This window comes from Hydra vulgaris, chromosome 03 (genome assembly GCF_038396675.1).
Source record: "Hydra vulgaris chromosome 03, alternate assembly HydraT2T_AEP".
NCBI classification, from domain to species: Eukaryota; Metazoa; Cnidaria; class Hydrozoa; order Anthoathecata; family Hydridae; genus Hydra; species Hydra vulgaris.
In genome coordinates, this window is record NC_088922.1 from 20,926,845 (window position 1) to 20,952,696 (window position 25,852).

General features: G+C 28.2%; 2 protein-coding genes across 2 annotated transcripts; both read left to right on the plus strand.

Annotated features, from left to right (window-relative positions):
- The first annotated feature begins 542 nt into the window (after positions 1–542).
- Positions 543–995, plus strand: LOC136078550 (protein GVQW3-like). The gene has a single exon (XM_065794327.1). It carries the CDS (start codon positions 543–545, stop codon positions 993–995), a length of 453 nt encoding a protein of 150 aa, XP_065650399.1.
- Positions 996–7,849: 6,854 nt separating this feature from the next.
- On the plus strand, positions 7,850–24,342 carry LOC136078014 (uncharacterized). Its single transcript, XM_065792616.1, has 2 exons — positions 7,850–7,979; positions 20,448–24,342. The coding sequence occupies exons 1-2, from the start codon at positions 7,940–7,942 to the stop codon at positions 21,533–21,535; spliced, it is 1,128 nt and encodes a 375-aa protein (XP_065648688.1). The 5' UTR covers positions 7,850–7,939; the 3' UTR covers positions 21,536–24,342.
- Positions 24,343–25,852: the final 1,510 nt, after the last annotated feature.

The window sequence follows — 25,852 nt, forward strand, 5'->3', positions numbered from 1 at the left end:
TATATATATGTATGTGCGTATGTATATATACATATATATATATATATATATATATATATATATATATACATATATATATATATATATATATATATATATGTATATATATATATATATTTACATATATATATATATATATATATATGTATATATATATATATATATAAATATATATATATATATATATATATATATGTATGTGTGTATGTAAATATATATATATGTATATATATGTATATATATATATATATATATTTATATATATATATATATATATATATATATATATATATATATATATATATATATATATATATATATATATATATATATGTGTGTGTGTGTGTGTGTGTCCCAAAAATAACCGAACTTCATATTTAAATCATATAACATGCAACGCCATTCATTGATAATTTGCAGCATGAAAAAGATACATTCCTCCTCTTTCAAACGCACCTACATTCATGTAAATCGGATGACAGATGTGAAAGTTACAGCCATTTCAATAAAAGAAAAACGCGTCCTAATGTTTCAAAACGAAAATGGAACGAAGAGCGAATATAAAATTTTATGTTAAACTTGAAAAAAAATTCGCTGAGACATACGAATTGATGAAAAAAGTTTATGGTGATGATTGTATGAGTCGTACTCAAGTTTATACGTGGTTTATACGATTTAAAAATGGTCGTGAGGATTCAAATGACGATCTGAGGCCATGTTGTCAAGAAGCTAGTAATCGTGCTGAATTGGTGGAAAAAGTCCGTGAAATCATTGGTATTGATGCAAATTTTACTACGAGAATGTTGGCTAAGGAAATAAATACAAGTAAAAACACTATTTGGAGAATTTTAAGTCAAGATTTGGGTAAAAGAAAGGTATGTGCGCGTTTTGTTCCACATGAATTAAATGATGACCAAAAATCGCTCGTGTGGAGCATTGCAAAGACATTGTTGAAACTGTTGAAAACGATCCAGACTTTCTTGATTCGATCATAACTGGTGATGAGTCATGGTGCTTTAAATATGACTCTGAATCTAAGCGTCAATCTGCTGAATGGAAGTCCAAAGGCGAGCCAAAACCAAAAAAATTGCGTTTCCAGAAGTCTCGAATCAAGAGAATGTTGATTACTTTATATAATTCGAAGGGTATTTATCCACAAGGAATTTGTTCCAGAAGGTCGAACTGTTAATAGAGAATACTATTTTAGCGTTTTAGATTGTTTGTGGAAAAGAATTTGTCGTGTTAGACCTGAATATCCAGCAGGAAAATAACTGTTTTTATTGCACGACAATGCACCGCCTCACAAGACCAAAAAAGTGAACGAATTTTTGATGAAAAAACGGATTTCTATAATCAACCACCCTCCATATTTGCCTGATCTATCATCATGTGACTATTTCCTATTTACAAAACTGAAAGCCAAGATGAAAGGAGCATTTTATGATGACATCCCAGCCATTCAAGCAGCTGTAACCAAGATGCTGAAAAACATCCCCATAAATGACATAAAAAAATCTATGCATGCGCTGGTTGATCGTGCCAAACAATGCATTGAGTCTGATGGAACCTATTTTGAATAAATAATAACTTTCAATGATGATATAATGTGTGTTTTATTTTATATCCAAAAAGTTCGGTTATTTTTGGGACACATATATATATATATATATATATATATATATATATATATATATATATATATATATATATATATATATATATATATATATATATATATATATATATATATATATATATATATATATATATATATATATATATATATATATATATATATATGTATATATATAGTTTAGATAGCTAACAAGTTAGCAGAATAAACTATATAATCTCAAACGTTATAATTAGCAAAAGAGAGAGGTTCACTGAAGTTCGTGCAATATTATTATTTTTTGATCTTTTTATTTTCACAACAATCTCCAAACTTGTAAAAAATGAACAGTTACAAAATAATTTTATTCAACACTAACTGAAGATGTATTTAAAAAATACATTAAAATAAACTAAATACGCAATTTTGAAGAACTTATTATAAGCTAAATAATTTAAAACGCGTACTAAAAGGGGTTCATTTTTTACGATGTGGGTTAGAAATATTTAAGCCCCCTGTTAATCCATTTCGCCATATTTTAAAACAATTTAACTCCTTGGGTTAATTCATTTTAAAATAGATTACTTCATTTCGCGTCACCGGCTATGGAAAATAAACTTGTTCTTTCGATACTATATATTTAACTTATGCTACATCACTTAAATTACTGAGCGATTATTAGCGTGGATTTTTGAAAGAGTTGGAATTTTTAGAGTTTAGAACATAAGAACTGCAAAAGTATTGAACTCATTTATTAAAAGTAATTAACACAGGCAATTTTAAAAAACTTATGGGACTTTTCCTTGGTAATTTTTCATGACATTTACGAAAGTTATTATATCAATAACAGTTTTTTCCGCAAGACCAAAAGCAACTTTAAAAATTACTTTAGCATGACAACATTAGTAATACTTATATAATCATTTAAATAAAACATCTTTAGTTTGATGAAAGTTTTACTTAAACTTCTTATGTTTATGCGTTTTGCCTTATTTTTATAGATTAAATTTTTAAAATACTGCAAAGTATTTGCATTTAAATCTTTTAAAAGACTATTGACATATAAACCACTATCAAAGTTTAGGAGGGACAGGGGGTTCAGGTATATGTGATCGTTTGTGACAGGAGGAAAGGGTGTCAGGAATTAAGCACGTCACCCTATAAACAATTATAGGGTGACATGCTTAGTTGATGACCCCCCACCCCCCCTTAATTGAATTTATAAACTATTTGGTTTACTAAAACTAAAATATTATCTAAATAAAAGTTACATGTAACCCATTACAACTTGTTTAGGTTACAGAAAAACATGTATCCACCACCAGAAAAACATGTAGCCAACAGTACTTTAAAGACCACGAATATTAACAAATGATAGGTTTAGATACATTGGTAATGATGATGGTTTTTTGTGTTTTATAGTTTTAGGTACTTTAGTCATTTTTGAATTTGTTAAAGAACTTGACTCAAAGCATAGATAGTGCTCAGTACACTGTTTAATAGCCCAAGCAATTGCCTTATTACTTCTAATAAACCCTAAGCCATAACAAAGGGCTCCAAATGTGGCCTCAACAATGCTCACCAAAAGTAAAAACAGGGACACCATTCATGTGCAACATGGCACTGTAAGTACTCTGATATTTTACAGCCTATGATGGAATCAGCCTCTCTTAGAGCTACCATAGAGTTCAGGAAACCTGACTACCAGCCGGCCTCAGAACCATAAAACTTAGTTTTAGAGCTGTATCCTCTTCAGGAGATAATAGAATGAGTTGCCTAGTCATAAAAACAGAGACACAAGCAAAACCTATGCATTGAGTCAAGAAGATCCAGCATTTAACATCCTAAACTGGAAACAATGTATTATAAATACATCTGCGCCAGGCTAATAGATGTAGAAGGGGTGCGGGGCTAGTCAACTAGAATCACTTTACCTCTTAAGTCTTTGCCTTGAAGGCCTTCTATAAGACAGTAGCTGGATACATTAGACATCTCCCCAAGATGAGTATTTTTATTGAGACATCTCTAGCTTTTACTTAACCAAAAGCCCCATGGCAGGGAGTGTTTTTAGTCGAAGTTGGCTTCTCCTAGCCTTTGCCTAAAAAAGCGTATCCTACAAGGCAGCAGGACATGGAGCAGGTTGTACTGGATCACATGTTTCTCTGTAACTTTTATTCTTTTGAGTCTTATCTCTTGCAAAGTTCATCACACCTACTTGCTCTTTGTGAGACTAATTTAAATTTTGCTGTCCCATCTTGTGATCTTAGTGTTGATGGTTATCTTCCTTTAATTCGTAAAGACTCCAATAGTCACATACTTTACTCGGGCATTTACATTCGCAAGAATGTAAATGTCCAGGTCAAATGTGTGACTCTAGTGTCAGTGACTCAAAATGAGTCATTGACACTACTGAGCCAGACTCAAATGACTTGGGTCTAATGTCAGTGACTCTGCAGGTGTTAAAGCCCACAACCTTTGCCTTTCTGATTCTCTAACTCAAATAGTCAACTTTCCAACTTATTCTCTTGACTTCCTGAATCATTTACCTTCTCTACAAGACTTATGTCCTGTTTCTGATCCTAGTCAGCGCTCAGTTTCTCCACATTCACTCTTAGTTGCTTCTGCTCATGGTTTGATTTTCTAAAACTATTATCTTATTCTTCTACATCATCAGAATCCCCCTATCATTTACCTTTTACAACAACCTTAAAGCTGACTGGAATTCTTTTATTTTTAGAAATTTTTTGTCTTCCTGCTGATAAATGTGCTCCTTACATAAAATCAGGCTGGCATGGAATCTTTTATTACCTCTCGACAATTCCAAGTCAAACCTCACTCTTCTCCATGGTTCACCTCACATTGTGCTTCTGCAATTTCCAATCGAAACCATTAATTCCATATCAATCAGCATAACAATTCTCCAGAAAACAGATGTCTGTTTACTATTGCTAAAATTACATTGTAAAAGGTCATGAAATCTTGTATTTCATTTCAAAAATTAGGCTCTCGTGACTTCTGGAGAATCTTTAACAGTACCAATAATAAGGGCAAATCTGTTATTCCACCTCTCCTGTACAGTTCAGATTTTGTCATATCTCCTAAAGACAAAGCTGAATTGTTTGCGAAGGAAATTTCATCAATATGATCTCTTGATTCCACTTGTTGCGTTCTCCTTGATATTGCAGACAAACAGGTTGATCTATTGCTTGACATTCATATTACTCCAGCTTTTCTATCTAAAGTGATCTCCTGCTTAGACACTTCAAGAGCCTGTGTTCTGGACAACAAACACTTTGTAGTCTTGCAGAAGTGTTCTCCAGAGCCGTTGTCTATACTCTCAAAACTATTCAACAAGTGCTTATCAGAGTCTTGTTTTCCAGCCTGCTGGAAAGCGGCATCTGTTATCCCTATCTTCAATAATTCTGGAGAGCGATCTGACTCGTCTAACTACCGTATCATAAGCAAGGTTTTTGAATTAGCACCTAATCTCTCATCTTGAATCTAATAAATTACTTTCTGAACATCAATATGGATCTCAATCTTCTTGTTCTACAGCTGATTTGCTAACAGTAATAACCGATTGGTTTTGTTTAGAGGCGGAGAGGTCAAGGCCATTGCTCTTGACATTTCTAAAGCTTTTGATAAAGTTTGACATGCTGGTCTTCTCCATTAGCCTTATTCTTACGTTTTATCAGGTAACATCTTTAATATTATTGAATCCTTTCTTTCCAGTCATAGTATAAAAGTTTTCTTGATGGGCAGCACTCTTCTTCGTACCCTGTAACTTCAGGGGTTCCTCAAGATTCTATCATTGGCCCTATACTATTTTTAATTTACATTAATGATCTTCTAGATATTCTCACATCAAAAGTGGCATTGTTCGCTGATGAAACTATAATTTATTCTTGTCATAATAAGAAGCCAACACTCTCTGATTGCATGGAGTGGGCATTTGAGCTTGAAAAAGATTTCACTTCTACTACAGAATGGGGCTCACAGTGGCTGGTAAACTTTAAATCAGATAAAACACAATTTTTTTCAGCCAATCATTACGCAATAATTTAGATCTTGCTATATTTATAATGGTGATGTATTCGTCAAGTCATCTAGCCTTCACCTTTTTGGATTAACTCTTACTTTCAATTTTTTTTGGAATCTTTCTTCTAATGACGCCCTTTTTCTTTCAGATAAGGTGCAAAGAAGCATTGTAAACATAGCTGGGCTTGTTTTTGCAGCCAACCTCCGACCATTATCTATAAAAATCTTTTCTATAAATATTATAGTGTCTCTTGTGCCATCTACTAAAATTTAATACTAAAAATCTCATCTTTTTTCTGTGACTATTCCTAAGTGCTCCAAAAACTCTTATTCGTCTAGTTTTTTTCCTTGAACATCAGTTCTTTGGAATTTGCTTCCTTCATCTTGTTTTCCTGATTCATATAATTTGCAATCTTTTAAATTGTATGTCAATCATTATCTTGCTCTATAAACTTCGTCTTTTCTCTTGCAGTAACTTCTAACTCTAATAGTGGTTGTTTGCGGCCTTGTTGGAAGCGAAACCGCAAAAAAAAAAAAAAAAATTACTTTATAATATAATTCATTTTGTTAATACATTAAGTTTTAACTTACATTACACAAATTTAAAATAAAAATGAGCTTTAACTAAGCATCGGTTTTTAAAGCTTTAAATGTAAAAATGAAACATTTAATATTCTTTTGCATATATTATTAAAAAACCTAAATTTCCTAACTAAATTTTAGAAAAAACAAAACTTAATCATGTTTTTGTTAACATTACATGAAAATTGTAATAGTTCTTTCAGTATTTTTTTAAAACACAGTGTGTTTATATATATATATATATATACATACATATATATATATATATATATATATATATATATATATATATATATATATATATATATATATATATATATATATATATATATATATACATAAATATATATATATATATATATATATATATATATATATATATATATATATATATATATATATATATATATATATATACATATATATATATATATATATATATATATATATATATATATATATATATATATATATATATATATATATATATATATATAGATACAGTAGTTTACACTCGGATTTTCATTAGTTTTCCTGGCGGGTGAGTGAGAGTAATAATTTAGTTAATCTTGGTTGCCTGCTAATGTTTTGAGTTGCTGCTATCATAAAAAAAAAAGTTTTATTTACGTCTTAAACAAATTTTTTAAAGTGTTTGTTTTCACTTGAAATAGAATTATATTTTCATATTTGATGAATATAAAATTAGGAAAAAGATTTTTTTGCGTTTTTTTTAATGACTGTTTTTTTTAACTTAACAGCGGTTGTGTATCATAACCGCTGTTATATTTTATGTAACAAAACTATCGATGCATATATAAAGTAGCGTTATAAACATCTTTTTATTTTTATTTCACACTCAATCAGAGAAATAAGAGAAAATCAGATAAAGAAAAGTTTTTTTGTAATTAAACTTTGAATGGACAATAATGGAAAGATAAAATAGCTTTCAAAGTTTTTTTGAAATTATTCTTCAAAATAAAGTTGTTCCATTATATTTAAATTGTTTTAATAATATAATAATGGAATATTTACTATTATAAAGTTTATAACAAAACTTTATTTGTATATTAAAATTTTTATTATATTATTTAAACAAAATGTTTTCAACAAATGTTTTAACAAATGTTTTAACAAAATTAAAAAAAAGTTTATTGTTCAAATAAAAGCGTTTGATAAATAAACATTTAAACATTTTTATATCAACCGCATCAAATTTCGTAAAAACGTTCTCTAATTATTAGCAGTTATGACATCAAAACTTTCATTGGTTCATTTTAAAAAGCGAAAACTGGCGTTCCAATTTAAACAAAATGTCGTCAGTTAGTAGAAAAGAAGGAAAATAAACTTCAACTATTAGACTTTTAAAATGTTGCTTTATTGTTAGGTTAGATTGAAAAGTAATTATCAAAAACTATTTTGTTGATAAAAAGTAATAGTCTTTTAAAAACAACAAAAGAACAAATTTACCTTTAGCTGCAAAACGTTGCAAAATGAAGAAATGTAAACTGCGACAAAAAAAACTAATATAAATAATGAGTAATTTAAATTCAAGTAAATTATTAGGTAATTAAAATAAAATTAGTATTATATCTTTCTGTTATTATTATACTATTTTATTCTTAGCTCTTTATAAATAAATTGAAGTGAATGATTTGGAAGGTGCAAAAAAAGCTTTGGATAGTATGAAATCAACTAACAATACAGTGAATGAATACAGTCATGATGGAAATAAAACATTGCCTAACAGGTTAAGAAAAACTGTGATTGTTCATTTTTAATTAATTTGCATTTTAGAATACTAGACTAGACATTTTAAAAATGGGTGACGGGTTAAAGATGGGTGACGTGTTAAAGATGGGTGATGGGTTAAAGATGGCGCTAGACATTTTAAAGATGGGTGAAAAATATATTTTGGCGCTTTAATAAAATAAACTTTAAACTTTATAATGTGTTTAAGCAATTTTTATGTAAGCAGTACACGATATCGGTTACACGACTTCATTTTTTAACTTTTAAATTATACTATAAACGGTAAGATAAAAGTAATAATTAATTTTTTAAAAAAGTCAGATTAACTTTAGAACGACGTTTATGTAAAAATATTTATTACAAAAGTTTGAATGGCAATTATGTTCGATATAAGTGCTATTTAAATAATAAATTTAAATAAAAATTTTTTTCAATTTTTTAATTTTAAAAAAAACTTAAATGAAATTAAAAGTTTATTTTTATTTTGTTTTTATTTTATTGTCACGATTGATTTTTTAAATTTGAAGCAAAGATCATAAAAATATAATTTAATTCTGATAAAGAATATATTATTTGGTATTTTATCAGCTGTTTTATCGCAGTCAAAGTGAATTTGTTTTTTATGGGGACATAGTTGCAGTTGTTTTAAATGAAGAAATCGATGAGCTTGATTCTCAAAATTCACAAGAGTCAGGTTTTCAGAAAACAATGAAACTAAAAGTGAACAAGAGAACAATTTACTTAATGTTAGTTATTCTGCCTTTCATCAAGATTGTATGAAAACTAGAGAATTCTTTAGATGTGAAACTGGGATTAAAAATGGCTGGCCATCACCAGCTTCAGATTTTAGTCTTGAAAATATTGAAAGTGAAATTCCACATACTCTTTTTAATTTTCTGTCAATAATTCTTGGTTATACAGATGAAGTTAATTACAAGAACTACGTCAATATAGAGTTCAAGCTGAAGTTGAAAGTTCTATCTATTGCCCAAGATTTATTGTTTATTTTTTCGAAAGGTAAAACAATAACATTTAAGTCTTAGCATTAGCTACTGCTATCAACCAAATGTCTTGTTCATGTAAACTTGTAAAACTTTTAAATAACTTTACACTTTGCTGTTCTTCAATGACTTTGAGGGGGTTTGATTATTCGGTTGTACCAAAGAATATTCAACAAAATATCTTTACTACACTTGTGTATAATAATGCAGATTTCACAGAAGAAACTCTTAGCGGTTCTGGAACAACGGTATTTGCATACATAAACTGCCTAATTTTAATAAACCAGATAATGATTTTTTTGAAGTTAGCAAGCGCATAAGGACAGTAAATGTTGAACTGAGTGAAATACCAGTTTATTTTCTGGGAAAAAAACTTGACAAAATTATTTGAATACAAAGATGTAGTCATAAATGATACTGAAATTTGTCAGGAATATTACAGACATCTTGATTTAGCATACATCACTTGCAAATTATCTCAGATGCAGCAGGAATTTTGCCTTGTTGGACAGGTTTTAACACAATGCATTAATTATACAGTTCAAATAAAAGAAGTGTTTCAACAATTACATACTTACCAATTATAAATGCTCCTGTTACTGATATATCCATCATTAATGAAATCTTAAGTACTGGTATTAAAATAGCTAACAAACTTTCACTTCATCAAATTGTAATAGTTTTTGATGAGGCAGTTTATGCAAAAATACAGATGGTAAGATGGAAAAACGCAGAATTTGTTGATCGAGTTGTTGTATGACTTGGGGATTTTTAATAAGGATATACTCATCAAGGACATACTCATATCAGACTTATGTTAATCACCAATGTACAAAGTTCCAGTTGTTTTCTTTCTGGAGTGTCTACTTAGAAATGGTGCAATTAATGCTGTTTCATTTAGGAGCTGTTCATACTGGAAATTGGGATCTGCATCTATCTACAGTTAACTCTATGTTGGGATAGTTTTTTTTGTTACAGATTGTATCAACTACAGCAGATATGCATCTTACTATTGGTTAGAAATATACAACTTACTATTGGTTAGAAATATGCATCTTATTATTGGTTAGAAATATGCATCTTGCTATTGGTTAGAAATAAGTGTACTTAATCAAACTTATAAAGGTATTGCCTATTTTTTCTTTCATTGAAATTTATTTGTGTTGAAGTGTTAAGATTAAGTAAAACAATTTGTTTTACAACAATATATAGTTTACTTACAAGATATTTGTTTTTAGTGTTTTTAAAAACATAATAGAATTATCTTATATGTTTGATTTTATGGTAATCAACCTAGAATAATTTCTACTTATATGTTTGACAGATATTTGTCGTGAAATAAGAGAAAACTGGATGGTTAAAAGGTTGGCATCATATGGCTTTGCAGATATTGTATGTGACCAAACTATAGAACAAAATTTTAACAGGAATCATAAAGTTACAGGTGGTATTGTATAATTAGCCATAAGCCAGGAGGTGTTAAAAAACGAGTGTTAACCTAAGTGGAGAGGGCTTTGTTAACTGAAGCAGCTGAGGAATTCACAGGAGTATCTTCAATAACACGATAAACATATTTGTACTAATAATCCTTTTTTTTTAATGAAAAATTGGTTGAATGGATAAAATTTTACATTCTAAAATTTTGAAAAGTTTTATTACCTAGTTTTTTAATTTTTTTAAAGAATGTTTCAAAAGTCAAATTTTAAACATGATATTTAGTTGTAGAAAAGACTTGGATGATTCAAGAATTAAAAAGGATGAAGAGGATGTTACATCAATTCTTGAGACTATTAATACAATGGTAAATCCTTTTTATGATGACAGAAAGGAACTTCTACAGTTAGCAAGTGGGCAAGTTGCCACAGAAAATACTTCAAGAGATATGCTTAGTCTTTGAGAAATAGGAAAACAAATAGCTGAGAGTTTTATTAACAAAAATACTCTTTGCAAACAGCCAGACATTTTTTTTCAATTTAATAAAACAATGTTCCATATATTTTCCAACATGAACAATAATGTGCATACTAAAATAAAATAGGGGAAACGGTGGAAATAAAGAACACCAGAAATTTGTTTACTAAGTTAATCTTGATGGCAAAAAGCAGAGATATTGATATAAAGGAAGTTTTAAAGTATCCTCTACGCCCTTATCTCTCACCTTTTGCCACCATGGATGGAACTTTAGTAAAAACAACAAAAAGTAATTTGTTAAAAATTTTTGAAGAGCTCGTTAAAGATTCACTGGTGTTGTCAATTGTTGAAAGTGGAGCTTTACTAGTGGATATGATGTACTGTTACAAGTTAGAGTCAAAATGTTTGGTGAGTTAGCTAAATATATATTAAAAGTAGTTATTAATCCCTTCAGCTGTTATGGGTGTCAGCGTGTTGACTTTGTTTCAGATAGGTATTTTAATCATAGTATTAAAAGTTTAGAATGAGTAAAAAGAATTACTCATGGAACTTCGATTGTTTGCATATTAAATAAACTACAGCCTATACCTCATCAATGGAAGAAGTTCCTTTCAAATGGAAAAAATAAATAAAAAATATTAAATTTTTTGTTTACACATTGGAGTTCATGAAATACATTTTATTTCTCAAATAATAGTGTTTATTTAACTAAAGAAGATAAATGTTATCAGTTTATGTTATCAGCAAATAATGTGGTAGTATTTGGAATTATCTCTCTTAAAAGTAACCGTGAAGAAGCAAATACTTGAATAATGGCTCACTGTTATATGCAGCTTCATCTCACCAAATTCAAATGTTGTAATTTGGAGTCCTGACACTGATGAATTTGTCATTGCTTTACATGCTATCAAACATTTTACTGTTAATATATTATTTGCAACTGGAAATCAAAACAACAAACGTATAATTAATGTAAGAAAAGTAGCTGATGATTGAGGTAGATCTTTTGTAAATGCTGTAGTAAGCTTTCATTCTTTTTTTAGGTTAATTGGTCAACTTAATTCATAAGTTAACAAATTAACCTGTAAAAGAATGCAAGTTTCACTTCCGTAATACAAACATTTAAAACACTGTAAAATTGTATGGTGTGTTTTCCTATTAGGATGCAATACTACAAGTTCATTTTATGGTAAAGGAAAAGCTTCAGTACTTAAGCTCTTACAAAAAAAAAATGAAGACGTATTAGCAGTATGAGTTAGGAGTATTAAGGCATGTTAGCAGTTTGAGTTAGAAGCATGAAGGCGTGTTAGCAGTATGGATTAGGAGTGTGAAGGCGTGTTAGCCGCATGAGTTAGGAGTATGAAGGCGTGGTAGCCGCATGAGTTAGGAGTATGAAGGCGTGTTAGCAGTATGAGTTAGGAGTTTAAAGGCGTATTAGCAGAGTTTGGTGAAAATCACTTGATGGCATCAGATTTAATTACTAAAATAGAGAAATTTGTGTGTCACTTTTATGGTAATGACAGTTTCTTCAGTTAACAAGTTGAGATATGAACTCTTCAAGAGTGACAAATATAGTGAAGAGCAATTGCCTTCGACTTCAGATGCATTACTACAACACATACTGAGTTGCAATTATCAAGCTTATATTTGGAAACATGCCACCACACCCCTATTGAATATGCCAAGTGTTTTACAACATGGTTGGACAATGGATGACAACGAATTGAAGATGAAATGGCTGTCAAATGAAATTGCTCCCGATAGTGTAATAAATTTTATTAATCGTAGATGTGCAACTGGTTGTAATACAAAATGATGCTCATGTCGGAGTGCAGAACTGACGTGTTCTGATTTATGTCAATGCATTGAATGTGGCAATAAAAATTCGAAATTCGCCGAAGACAGCGATGATACTTTCAATGGAATAATTTCAAGTGATTCTGATATTGATATAGATAATCAACCTTGTAAACTGTTATGTTTGTAATATTTTTATGTTTGCAATAAATTTTGTAGAAGCTTTTAATTCAATAATGGCTTCATTATAATTTAAAAATTCTGACTTCCTAAACCAAGAAATATAAGTAACTAAACCTTCGCTAACTAGCAAACTTTCTTGATTTGTTTCCAAAATTCTGCATAATTAGCACTTCTAATCTCTTGAATTAAATTTTCTTCTGTTATAGATTCTTTCTCCAATTAACCTATCCTCTATCCTATAATCCCCATCTAATATCCTTACAATAGATTTAGGCTCTAATGCCCAACCAAATGAAGCTTTAAATGATTTAACCTCTCCCATTAAAAATTTACTGCTGATAATTCTCTTACCAAAGTCAATCCATTCTTCAATATTGTTATTAAATTAATTTTCAAATCTTTTGTAAAGTAATTTTAATCTATCCTCAGTAGGTTTAATTTATTTTTTATTACCTTCTACTATTTGATCCCATATCTTTATTAATTCTCTCTCTCTCTTAAAAAATTTTCATCAGTCTCTAAAGAGATATCTGTTGTAGTTTTAGTAGTAATCTCTGTTTTTTTTATAGAAGAGCTCATTTTAATCTCATCGTCTGTTCTATTTGATCTCATGGATTGCTCATTTTGAGCAGATCGATCAGCTCTTTCTGAACCTATCAATGATTTTGTTTCCGTTGAAGATTCAATTTCTGCTAACTTTTCATAATTAAACGTATACCATTTTGTTTTACTAAATGAATTTGATTTATAATTTTTAGATATTATTAAGCCTTCTTTCTCTAAATTTGAAATCGAGTGTCTTATTGTTGCTTCTGATAAAAAAGGATATTGTTATTGCCATTGGCTATAGGTGTTATATACCCAATGCTTGCCATCTTTTATATTTTTATAGTTCTTAAATCTAACCAATAATGTATTTGTTGAATAATAATAGATTCATTAAGTCCAACTTTTAAGGCCAAAGCTGGAAGCACAATAAGAGGATGCTCATTTATACGTAGTTTTGTCATTTTATTAATATTTTAAAATGCGAAAACGACAAAATATTTAACAACACCAGCCACGTGATGTAGATTAAGACTTGCTTACAGTACTTAAAGTAGCGGGTGCATTAGATTGTTGCTAATCTAATGCACTTTTTTTTATATTATTTCATAATTACCTATTTATCATAAAAAAACTTTTATGCTTATATTAAGAAGTATAACATTATTTTTAACTATGCAACAAAAAAATACGTAAATGTAAAAATTGTTGCAAACCGAATAAAGCCATTTTAATAAATAAACTTTACTAGCTTATTTTTTGTGTATATCATTAATAAATAGAATTAATATTAAAAAATAATTTTATGAGAAAAAAATTAGATAAAATCAATTTTAACCAAAGGATAATTTGCTTTCTTTCGGGGCAGACTACTTCTACTATTTCAAGGTATATGAATGAAAAAAAGATAACTTATATAGCTGAATTTGGGAATAGTCGAAAGAAATATTCTTATGAAGAAGCTAGAAAAGTAATAAAACACTTTGTTGCCGATCAGCTGGGAGTAAACACAAAGGTTCAAGTTTTTTTCAATTTTAAAGGTAATACTGTTAAAACAAGCCTTTGTCACCAAATAGATGTACATCTTTCATTACTTGGTTTTAAGGTTTTAGCGATTGATTGTGATCCTCAGTCACATTTATCTTCATCCTTAGGCTTTAATGAGTATTCAGAGGATTTAACCTTATTTGATGTGCTTATAAACTCAGTTCCTATTCAAAATACAATACAAGAGGTTTATCCTGGATTAGATGCTATTCCATCTAATTTATCCATGACAAAAGTTGAGATTCCACTTGCACAAAGATCAATTCGAGAAAGATTATTAAACAAAACTTTAGAGCCTTTGACTAAAATTTATGATTATATATTATTAGATACCAACCCAACTATCAGTATTTTAAACCATAGTGCAACGTACGCAGCAGATAGATTAAATATAGTGGGTGAAACACATTCTTATAGCTGAAAAGGTTTATCTATGCTTGTTCAAGAAATTGAAAATTTTTCTGATGAAACTGAACAAGATGTAGGTTTTTGTATTATAACAAATAAATATGAATCAAAAACAGTAACTTCTCAAGAAGCACTGGGTTTTTTACGTCATGATTATAAAGAAGCTGTAATGGATTCTCTTGACAGAAAATGTGAAGATGTTAATATATCAGCTCAAAGAAAAATGCCAATTCATGAATTTTGTTTAATAAAATAAATGGCATTAGAAGACATAAAAGATCTTGCTAATGAAGTATTGAAAAAATCCACAGTTAAATTAGAGCAAAATGCAAAGTAGGTATAAATTAGAATTGAAAATGCTAAAATTCGCACTCTTTCTAATTTTGAAGTATAAAGCAAAGAAAAGTCACGTCCTAGTGTATTTACTAATAAATCTAGAGGTGAATACTATAATATCAATGTCGATAAATTAGTACCATTTCATAAACAAGCTAGACAAAATTTTGATGAAGATTCTTTGCAGCAAATGACTGAGACAATAAAGTCTCATGAAGTTAGGCAACCTCTAACGATAATTCCTAAAGAAGAAAATGATGGAACATACGAAATAGTAAGTGAAGAAAGAAGACTAAGGACAGTCATTATGACTGGTTTAAAAACCATTCCTTGCATTGTTATACATGATAAAAAAGCAGCTGTTGAAATAGCATTGATTGAAAATGTACAGCGTAAGGATTTACATCCTCTCGAATTAGTTCAAGCCTATCAACAATTATTAGACGAAGAAATTAGTGCAAACCAAAATGAAATTGCTAAGAAATTAGGCTTATCAAGATCATCTGTTTCAGAAACAATGAAATTGCTAACCTTACCAGAAAATGTAAAAGATCTTATTTTAAAAGAAAATATTATTAATAGAGATTTGTTTAGAGAAGTTTTAGAAGAATCTGATTCATCACAAATGCTTGGTTTATTAGAAAATGCCAACTCCCCTGCTAAAGGAGCTTCCAAAAGAGTTAAAAGAAAAGTTTTATTGAAATTTGTGCTGATTAACGGTCAAATCTGTATTGATAGAAATGCATTATGTAAACTTTCAGAAAAAGATAAGAAAACATTAAAACAAGTATTATTGAGTATATTACAATAGATGTTCGCGGTCGCGAACATCTAACATAAATTTTTATTCCCATCTCATCCGTAATATAATATTTATTCGCGGTCGCGAACATTTTTATTTTTTTTGAACAATATATGTAAACTAATTTTTAATTAGTTATGTCGTGTTAGAATTGTCATTTGAGTTTTTATATACGATTTGTTTTGTAATTAAATGATAAGTTTTACTTTTTACTACTAATATATTTATGCGCAAGTTATTATAAAAACCTATTTTATGAATTACACATATTTAATGTATATATTTGAAAATCAAATAAACATCTTTTTCTGTAAAAAATAATGAGCGCGATCGTTAACAGTTTGTACACATTTATTTATATTATTTACAACCCTAATAAAATGTTAAAAAAACTTGCAAGTTAATCCACGTTTCTATTTTTATCTAATATTTAACTTCCTGATTGTTTTTATCTTCTAATGGTTGTTTTACATTTAATTATAACGCTAATGATTTACAAAACTAACTCTAAATAGCTTCACACTTCTAATTTGATAAAATGTTATCAATCACTATATCTTTTTAGAAATGCTTAATTAATGGTCAATTATGTTTTAGAAAAAATCAGATTTAATTAAACTAGCATTAGGTGTATATTTTTTCATTAGCAATAATATTGGAACAACCAGGCTATTCAAGTGCTTACTGCCAAGCCTAAGATTGATATTATAGCACACTTTGGAATTAAAAATAAAAATTTATAACGTTTAGGATAAACCTATAGGAGAAGGATTAAAATACTGTTGCGTAAAGCCTATACGAAGAAAGCCAGAAGATTATTAATTGAAAATGGGTTATATGTATAATCTTTATCATAATTATTTACCTCTAATAACAAACATGCTTACATATATGCTTGTGTATCAAACAACTTAAACCATGTCGAGTTTTTAATGATATGCCACTAAGGTTTTGCGTAATAGGAAGCGATAGTTATTGGCAATTATTTAAAGGAAATTGTATTTAAATTGTGAAATATGAATTTATAAAAAAGTAGTAACATCGCATATACATTTTACAATATTTAAGGGCATTCTTTTAATTGATTAATAGGCTAATTCAAGGCGAGGTGGGGACTAAATTTAGCATTGCATGTAGATATTGGCCCAAAACCTATTTTATCTTATCAAAAACTATTGTTTTTGTAATTTTATTTTTTTACATAAAGATTATTGAGATTATTGATATAATAACAACCCAAGGTTGCTATCATAATAATTCTTCTTGTCCATAAGGTGCTTAATTATATCTAATTAAAAAGACTTAGAAAGTTATAAAAAAATCTTACATAATTTTATTATAGGATTATTTTCAATCACTGGTTATTAAATAATTTATCAAACACTCACCATTAAAAACGAGGCTTAAGAAAATTTTTTGCTATGTATATGGCATTTTTATTTTTAACATATTGTCCAATGAAGAGCGTAGCGCAATTTATTCAAAAAATAGAATTTACTAGTACTCACGTTAAAGTAATTGATGGCAACACTACTAAGATAGATAAGCCTAAAGTCAGACTACAAAAAAATAGATGCACCAGAAATAAATCAACATTGCGTACTTAAAAAAAATGAAACTATAGAACAGGTTTGTATAGGATACAACGCTAGAAATAAACTAATCAAACTGAATAAATGGTAAGAAGGTCTCTTGTACAAATAAAGGCTTTGATAATCATGGGAAAATATTATCATATTGCTATGCGGGTGGTATTAACCTCAACAAAGAAATGGTTAGAAAGAGTTATGCTTATTCCTATAAACACTATGATACAAGTTTATGTTAGATTAAGCACTAGCAAAACATTTAAAAAAAGGCTTATGGCAAGAAGAGCGGTTTGATCCTCCATGGGTATGGAAGAGGTTAAAGGTTAATAATTAACCTTCTTATACTTATCATTTAGATATTTAATACCTTTATATGTTAGCATTCCACTTAAAGCTTCTTTAATTTTATACTTGGGTATTTCATAAATTTTAGATAATACCAAAACAACTTCTGTAAAAACTGTTTGTTCAAGATAAACATTTATTTTGCCAAGTTTTACTAAATCAAAATAATCTTTTGATAATTTATAATGTTTGGGGTGATTATTAATTAAATATCTAATTATTAATATGGTGTCAATAATTTTTATATCCATTTTATCCTTTTATAAACCTTTGTTTAGTAACTTGATTCCAAGCCTGTACTCTAATATCATTAAAATTTTTTGATACATTTTTTTAAGCAAAATCTGTTAAACTACCACCTGCATTTTTTACTGGAATCATTCTTACTTCATTATTATTTACTATTTCTAGTTTAATTATTTTGCTTCCTAAATGTTTAACAAATTCTTTAGGTATGGCAATCTGATTCTTATCAGATATTGTGATAGATTTTACTATCATAATATTTCTTATTTAATTATTATACCTAAGTATATAATATACTATAACTTATATAAATACAATAAATAAATTAAATATTATTATATAAATAAGTATAAATAAATATTATTATAATAATAAAAAATGTAAATATGCGTTTTCATTTTTAATCTTATTGCTTACGATATCTTCAAGTTCTTCATGACTAACATTTGTAAATGATAAGCTTAAGCGTAAGTATTTAAATATATTACTTACTTGATTTGTTTTGAGCTGTTTTCAAATATATACTTTTCAACTTTTAATTTGATAGCTTACATAGCTTTGCATAATAAAATTAACATGGTGTTATTATAATATATATTTATTTATCAGTCTTTATGTATTTTTAAACATTCATAAAGGTATCAAATAATGAACTTTCTGCATTATATTAGTTATTTATGATGAAAGTAAGATCATGGTAATAGCTTTGACATATATATTGTGGAATATAGTTAAATTTACTATCTTACCAAAAAATATTGGAGTTCTGAAAATAAAGTAATTAGACTTTTGAGTACACAGTTATTAATAATAATAATCGCATTTATATCTTCAATTATGATTATTTAAATGCTTTAACTGCTACTGATTAAAGAGTATAGAGAAGTTCTTAAAACTGAATAAGTAATATGTATGGTTAAAAAATATAATTCACTAAAAACAATTATATTATTTATAGCTTTATTAACGTTTTTATAAGATTTTTTATTCATCAATTAATTTGTATCTTTTCTATATTGCCAATTTTTAAAGTAACTTTAAGCTATATTGTAATCATCAATGATTAAGATATTTTTAGCATTTCTAGTATCTGTAGAAACTGTAAAGTTAAAACTTTTAGTAATTGTAATTATATTATCTATAATTATAACTTTGTTATAAGCAATAGCTGGTACCGTATCAATTGTAAGCTCAAATTCAACTTTTGCTAACTCTTTTATTTTAGAATATTTCTGTAATAAGTTACTAAGATCAAGTAATATTTTTACATCAACTCCTCTTTGCTTAGCGTTAGTTAAAGTATCTATGATTTGAGGATGAGTAAGAACGTAAGCTTGCATGTAAATTGTATTTTTATCATGAATTATTTGCTCTGCAACCATCTTGCCCACAATTTGCACGTAGTGGAGTAAAACAAAGTCTTGTCTTAGAACTATTTAACTTGCCAACAGTAAATCGCTATGATAAGTAGCGCCTATACCTATTTTTAATATGATTAGTGCTTGACCAAATTCATTAATTTAATTCTTCTAACTATAAATATTAATATTATATTGCTCAATTGCTTTTGTTAATTCTCTCATCCTTATTTTCTTCTACTTGTCTTACTAATATTGTCTCATGATAATCTTGATTAATTCTAAATACATCAAAATATTTATTATGAGCTTTAAATAGTCTAGTCGATGTAGACTTAAATTATATAATATAGAGCTACTTAAATTTTTATTTAAATTATTTAGAAGTTAGAATAGTTTGTATTATTAAGATTAATAGTATTAATTTATACAATAATTCTGAATATTTTTGTTGCATGGTAAGTCAAGTACATAGTATATAGCCTTGGCATATTTTATAATTAAGAAACCAAATACCTAATTTAGATTACTGTATATTTTGCATGCTTTGAAATAATTTTGAAAATTCAATGTAATTTAGCACTTTTTTGAAAATTTACTATTTCAAGTTCATTTCCATATAGCTATGGCAACTAAAAATTGACAATAATAGAGCTAATGAATACTATTTTAATTCATAAGCAATTACTAAATTAAAATTTTTATAATAATTTATTTAAAAATCTAAAGAAAATGCAGGTCATTTATAAGCTGTAAATGATTATATCAAAAGGTTCAAATGCATAGATAATCCTAAGAATTTAACAATATAAAGAAAAATAAAAATGAGTAAATCTAAGTATAATGTTCCAGGTGATGGAAATTGTTTATTTAATTCTTTGTTCATTACATATTTAGATGCTCATGATGGTAATTATCCTCAAACTTCCGATGAAGAATTGAAAAATTATTCTACAAAATCTTTAACGGTAGATCAATCAGCTGTAGAAGTTAGTGATAAAGAAAAAAAAGAAGAGTCTAGTATTGATGAAGAATTGCCCAAAAAACTTGCTTCTTTATCTTTACTAGATCAAGGAAATATTGCCAATAATCCTTATTATTTTCCAAGATGTGAATATAAGACCAGGTTTGAACATACCAGTGCTTTTGATATGAAAATTAAGGAGTATTGGGGCACTTACTTTCGTTCAACAAGTCGTGGTGGAAATGCAGATAGATTATCAAAACTAAACAACAAAGCTTATATGAATTTTTATATTAATGCTAAAGGAACCGCAGCTAAAACTGGAGCTTTTCATAGCCCTTTTGATAATCAAGAATATGCTGGAATTTTATATAGTGGAACGCCAAAAGATATAACACCTAAAAAGGATAGAGTTGTTTCAAGCTACGAGCCTTATCTTTACGATGAAATACTTCTGTATAAAGGAAAAATTTGTAAAGAGGTAATAAGAAATTTTAATTTGAAAACTGAAGATCGTAAGTCAAAATTAACATCCATAATCCCTTATTATAAGAATGATTATCCTTGTATTATAGTCAGTATAACAACTCCAATACTTATAAACATTGAAAGTAAAACAGAAAAAGGTGGGTTATATAAATTAATTACAGCATATTTTGTTGCAATTACTAATCAAATAGCTTGGAGAAAAAATGTGCCGATAGAGTTAGTTCTACGATCTAGCTTTGGGCATAACCTACCAAGTGTTGGTGATACAGGAGATAGCTTCAGAATCAACGTAGGTCTTGTGCCAATTATATATACAGAGGTTTTAGCTGAAGGATTAGTAAGTTTATGGGATAAATTTTTATCGCCTTTACTTGAATCAGGCTGTAGCTTCAAATTAGGTATAGAATCAATAGAGCTAAAATTTATAAATGCAGAAATTGATAGTTATAATGATGCAAAAAAAAATGACTATGAAAAGCGGCAAGCACAAAAACAAGCTATAAAGCCAAAAGAAGTTGAAGGCTGGAAATAAGAAGATTCACTTTTTAGCACATTATGTAAAGTTGGTGATTCTTCTGGACGGAAAGTAGTACATCAACTTGTAAGGCAAGATTAGTATATTGATATATTAGCAAACCTTGTATTAAAAGAGCTAGATCAACAAAAACCAGATATGGCAGCGCCTATACGCATATTATTGTGCAGACTAAACTATGAAACAGTTGTAACTCTAAAAATTAATAACGCTGATCTTGAGGGTGGATTTTTTACATTTATAAAAAATGACAAATGGGTAGAGAATGATCAAATCAAGAGAGATAAAGAATTTTGGCAGATAGTAAGAGATATTAGGCTAGCACTAGCATCAAATGAAAAATTAGACGAGAGTTTATCATCTGCTATTGAGACTAAAACACTACTAGGTTTGTACCAAAAACTTGAAAAAACAAATTTAGAATTTATTAGAAAAAGCGGTTATCAAGAAACTGAAGATGGAGTTGGTAGTGACAGTGATTGCGAAAGCGAATTGTATGGTGAAGTCGATTTTCTAGTTTTCTCTAAAAAAATTATATTGGCAACTGGAATGAGAGCTATAAATTTAGCTACCTATGTTGCATTATACCAAATCACAAAATATACTGAAGCGAGCTCCTATAAACTTCTTTCAGATTCTATGTACTACGAAACTAAAGAAGCTGTGAGCTCAGTTTTAAATGCATTTAGTGGATTCTTTGAAGTACCTACAAAAAAAAAAAAATCTGAAGATACAATAGTAGCTGAAGTTCTCTTTTTTGATCTAACACATTGTGATTCCACTAATCAAGACTCAGGTCAGTTATTAGAAGTAATTATGGATGAAAAGCGATTTCCTGTAATTATTTTGGATTATACCAGTGCTACTACAGCTACGATTCGTGCGAGTATTGAAGTTTGTTTTAGACATACCGACTTAATTCTGCTTGTAAATAGCGGTCTGAAAAATGAACAAGCAGGTGCAGACATGAATCCATACGGAACTTTGAGAATAATTACGCGAGACAATAAAGACTTATTGGTAGAATTATATAAATTAGCATGTGGCGCTTTGGAATACGCTGATGTTCCTGAAAAACTACCTGTTGTTGCACACCAAATTAGGAAGTCTTATAAACATGCCGATTTAACAGTAAAAAGTGCAGCAATTTTTACAAATATAAAAAAACCTGCCATCGGTCACATTGGCGTACGCTTAGATAAGTTTGAGCATACAGTTTTCGATTACTGGAACTTTATTTATTACCCCGATGAAATAAAAACATTAAAATCATCAGGTTATAGTCGACAGAGTATTATGAATCTATATCACCAAAACAAAAATGAATTTTTGCTCAGGGGCTCGCAAAAATCCATTGGACGCACAGAATTTCTCAATCCAATAGATGAAATAGATGTTAAAAGTTTAAGTTTAGATAAAGTAGAAGAAATATTAATTCAACTTCTTTTTGATCGATGATTCTGATATTATAGATGTTATTAAAAACCCACGAAATTTAGAAGGTCCTTTTACTGATCAGTCTTTTGAAAGAACAAGAACTAAATGTAGTGAAAAAAAAATAGAGCAGAAAGAAAAACTTAGAAATGGAGATGCTGATATTGAAGACCGTGATACTCAAGCAGAAATAGAAGAAGAAGATATAGAAGATGGATGTCCTGAAGGGTATATTACTAAAAGTGAATACTCATCAGAGACTGAATACGATTGTGATGATGTGAGATCTAGTACCTTATATGAATATGAAGGTTTTGGATTAAGTTCTAATAATTTTGTTGGTATGACTCAAAGATCTATAGAAATAAATTTGCAATTGCTAGGTTCTTCTGTGCCTCAAAGAGTAATAGGAATAAAAGAATTTATGCGTTCTGTGCAGCCTCAAATAAAATATTTAATAATAGATTCAGAACGAGCTAATGTAGAAGCAGCAGCACAATTAGATGTGATAATAAACTTACCTAATGTTTTAGTGATGTATACTGGATCTCAGTATGATAATTATCTTAGCACAAAATCATGTGCTGATAATACATTATTATCTTTATCAATGGCACAAGGGTATAGTGCATATGCTTTATGGTTAGTTGATCCCTATCATTTGGTAACCGTAATAGAGTATTTATCTGGTCAATCAGATGATTTGATACAAAAAGTTATGCAAATTGCAAACGGAGAATATTATACTCCGGACAAAGGTGAAAAGAGTTGAATAAATATAAGGAAATATTGCACAGGTTCATCGCAATCAAAATTGCAAGAAGAAAAGTTAATATATTTAATCAATAATTAACAATTGCAATACTATAACAAAAAATTTTAGTTTGGTATTTAACTAACATTTTACATTTTACTAGATTAACATGATATCTTCTTTGATTAGCTTAATATGGTATTTTTTTTAAAACTCCCTAATGAGATTTATCAGAATGTTTAGTAAAAGGTGATCACAACTTTGGAAACATTAAATTTTAAAGTAGATGATAAGGATAATCATAACGATTTGTTGGGTGAAATTCACCTCATTATTTTTCATTTTCAGAATCTTCAAATTAATAATTACTTAAAAAAGTTTATTTATAATAAAAAAAAATGACTTTGCAAAAACTTTAACATGATAAAAAAAAAAAAATTTTATTGTTTATTATTTTACAAGTTACTACTTTTTGCTTCTTTTTATCTTTTTATTATTTATTTTTTATTATTTAAACCATTATTCTCATTATTCTGTTAAGTGGTAGTTGTTTTTGTATTTTTTATTTTATGTCTTTAGTATTTTACATATTCAAAAATAAAAATCTTAATTAGTATAGTTTTGTAGAGCACTCTAGTGTATATATATACATATATATATATATATATATATATATATATATATATATATATATATATATATATATATATATATATATATATATATATATATATATATATATATATATATATATATATATATATATATATATATATATATATGTATATATATACACACAATATTCAATCCATATGTAAGGACAATGTTTCCTAATATCCTTTTTGGGCTCTTAATAAAAAAGCGCGCTTTAATTTTTCAGAAAGAAGAAAAACATAAAGAATAGTGAAAGAAAAGATTGCTGTTCCATGCCAAAATTCTTCAGTCAATGTAGCAGCACTCCTTTGCAGACAGGCTATTTGATAGTCTATGTGTTTACTGAAGCACCAGCATCTTCCTGGTTTTTTATGCACACATCTGTGTAGGTCTAATGCTGCATTTATATATGTACAATGGGTAAATTAAGTGATTGCAAAGTTTCGGTAAAATTTCTGGTCTTTAAATTTTTTGTTCTTGAAAAACTGTTAACAGCTTTTATTGATCTTAAAAGTTAAATCTAACTAATTAACTGAGACTCTCGCAACTTACATGTTTAACCTGCTATGAAAAAGCTGTTAATCTAGCTAGATTAACAGCTATATTAACCTTTATTGTGTATTTGTATTTACCTAGCTAGGTAAATACAAACCCAGGAAAAAAAATTAGAAATACAGGACTCAAGCACTTAATGTTATATGAAAAAATTAAAAGAAATATAAATATGTTAAATAAAGTACATTAAATATCAACTACATCAAGGGTACATCAAACAATCAACTACATTACGCTATCAACTTCTAAAGTGTTTACAATTATACTTAAAGCATTAAAACTAGAAACATGAAACTTTACAATTAAGAGTAGAAAAAGTTAATTTGCGATTACTCTTTTTATATTGTTTTCTATTATAAAATATAGAAATGTTTTAAAGAAAATATTTCATTTCACTATTAAACTTTTTTTTCCGTGGATAGTGAATAGAAATTATGTTTTATCATATATATAAAAATATAATTTAAAAAATATTTATAAAAAATATTTACTTCAAAAAGATATATAAGAAATATTTACTTCAAAACAATCCTACAAGGTTAATCAGTGCCGTGGTTAGAGGGTATGGCAAGCCTCCTCCCACCCCCTCCCATTCTCAAAAAAACAAAAACAACCCTGTCATTAGGTCTCTAAAATTATAAAAAAAAAAAATATTCCAATGATAGAAAAAAAAAGATTTATTAAAAAAACAATATATAATATTGTTTATAATGCTTGAAATACATACCAGAATATTCCAGCATGGTATTATTTGTTATTGTCAGTGGAGTTTTGTAATAAATAGTCTGCAAAATTGACGGTAGTAAAGTGTTAAAGAATAAAAGTATTGCTAAATTATGGTATTGAGACTTTAATAGTTTTAATTTGCAAAATGATGTTCCAATTTTCAATCATGTTGAGCAAATTGAAATGGCCTA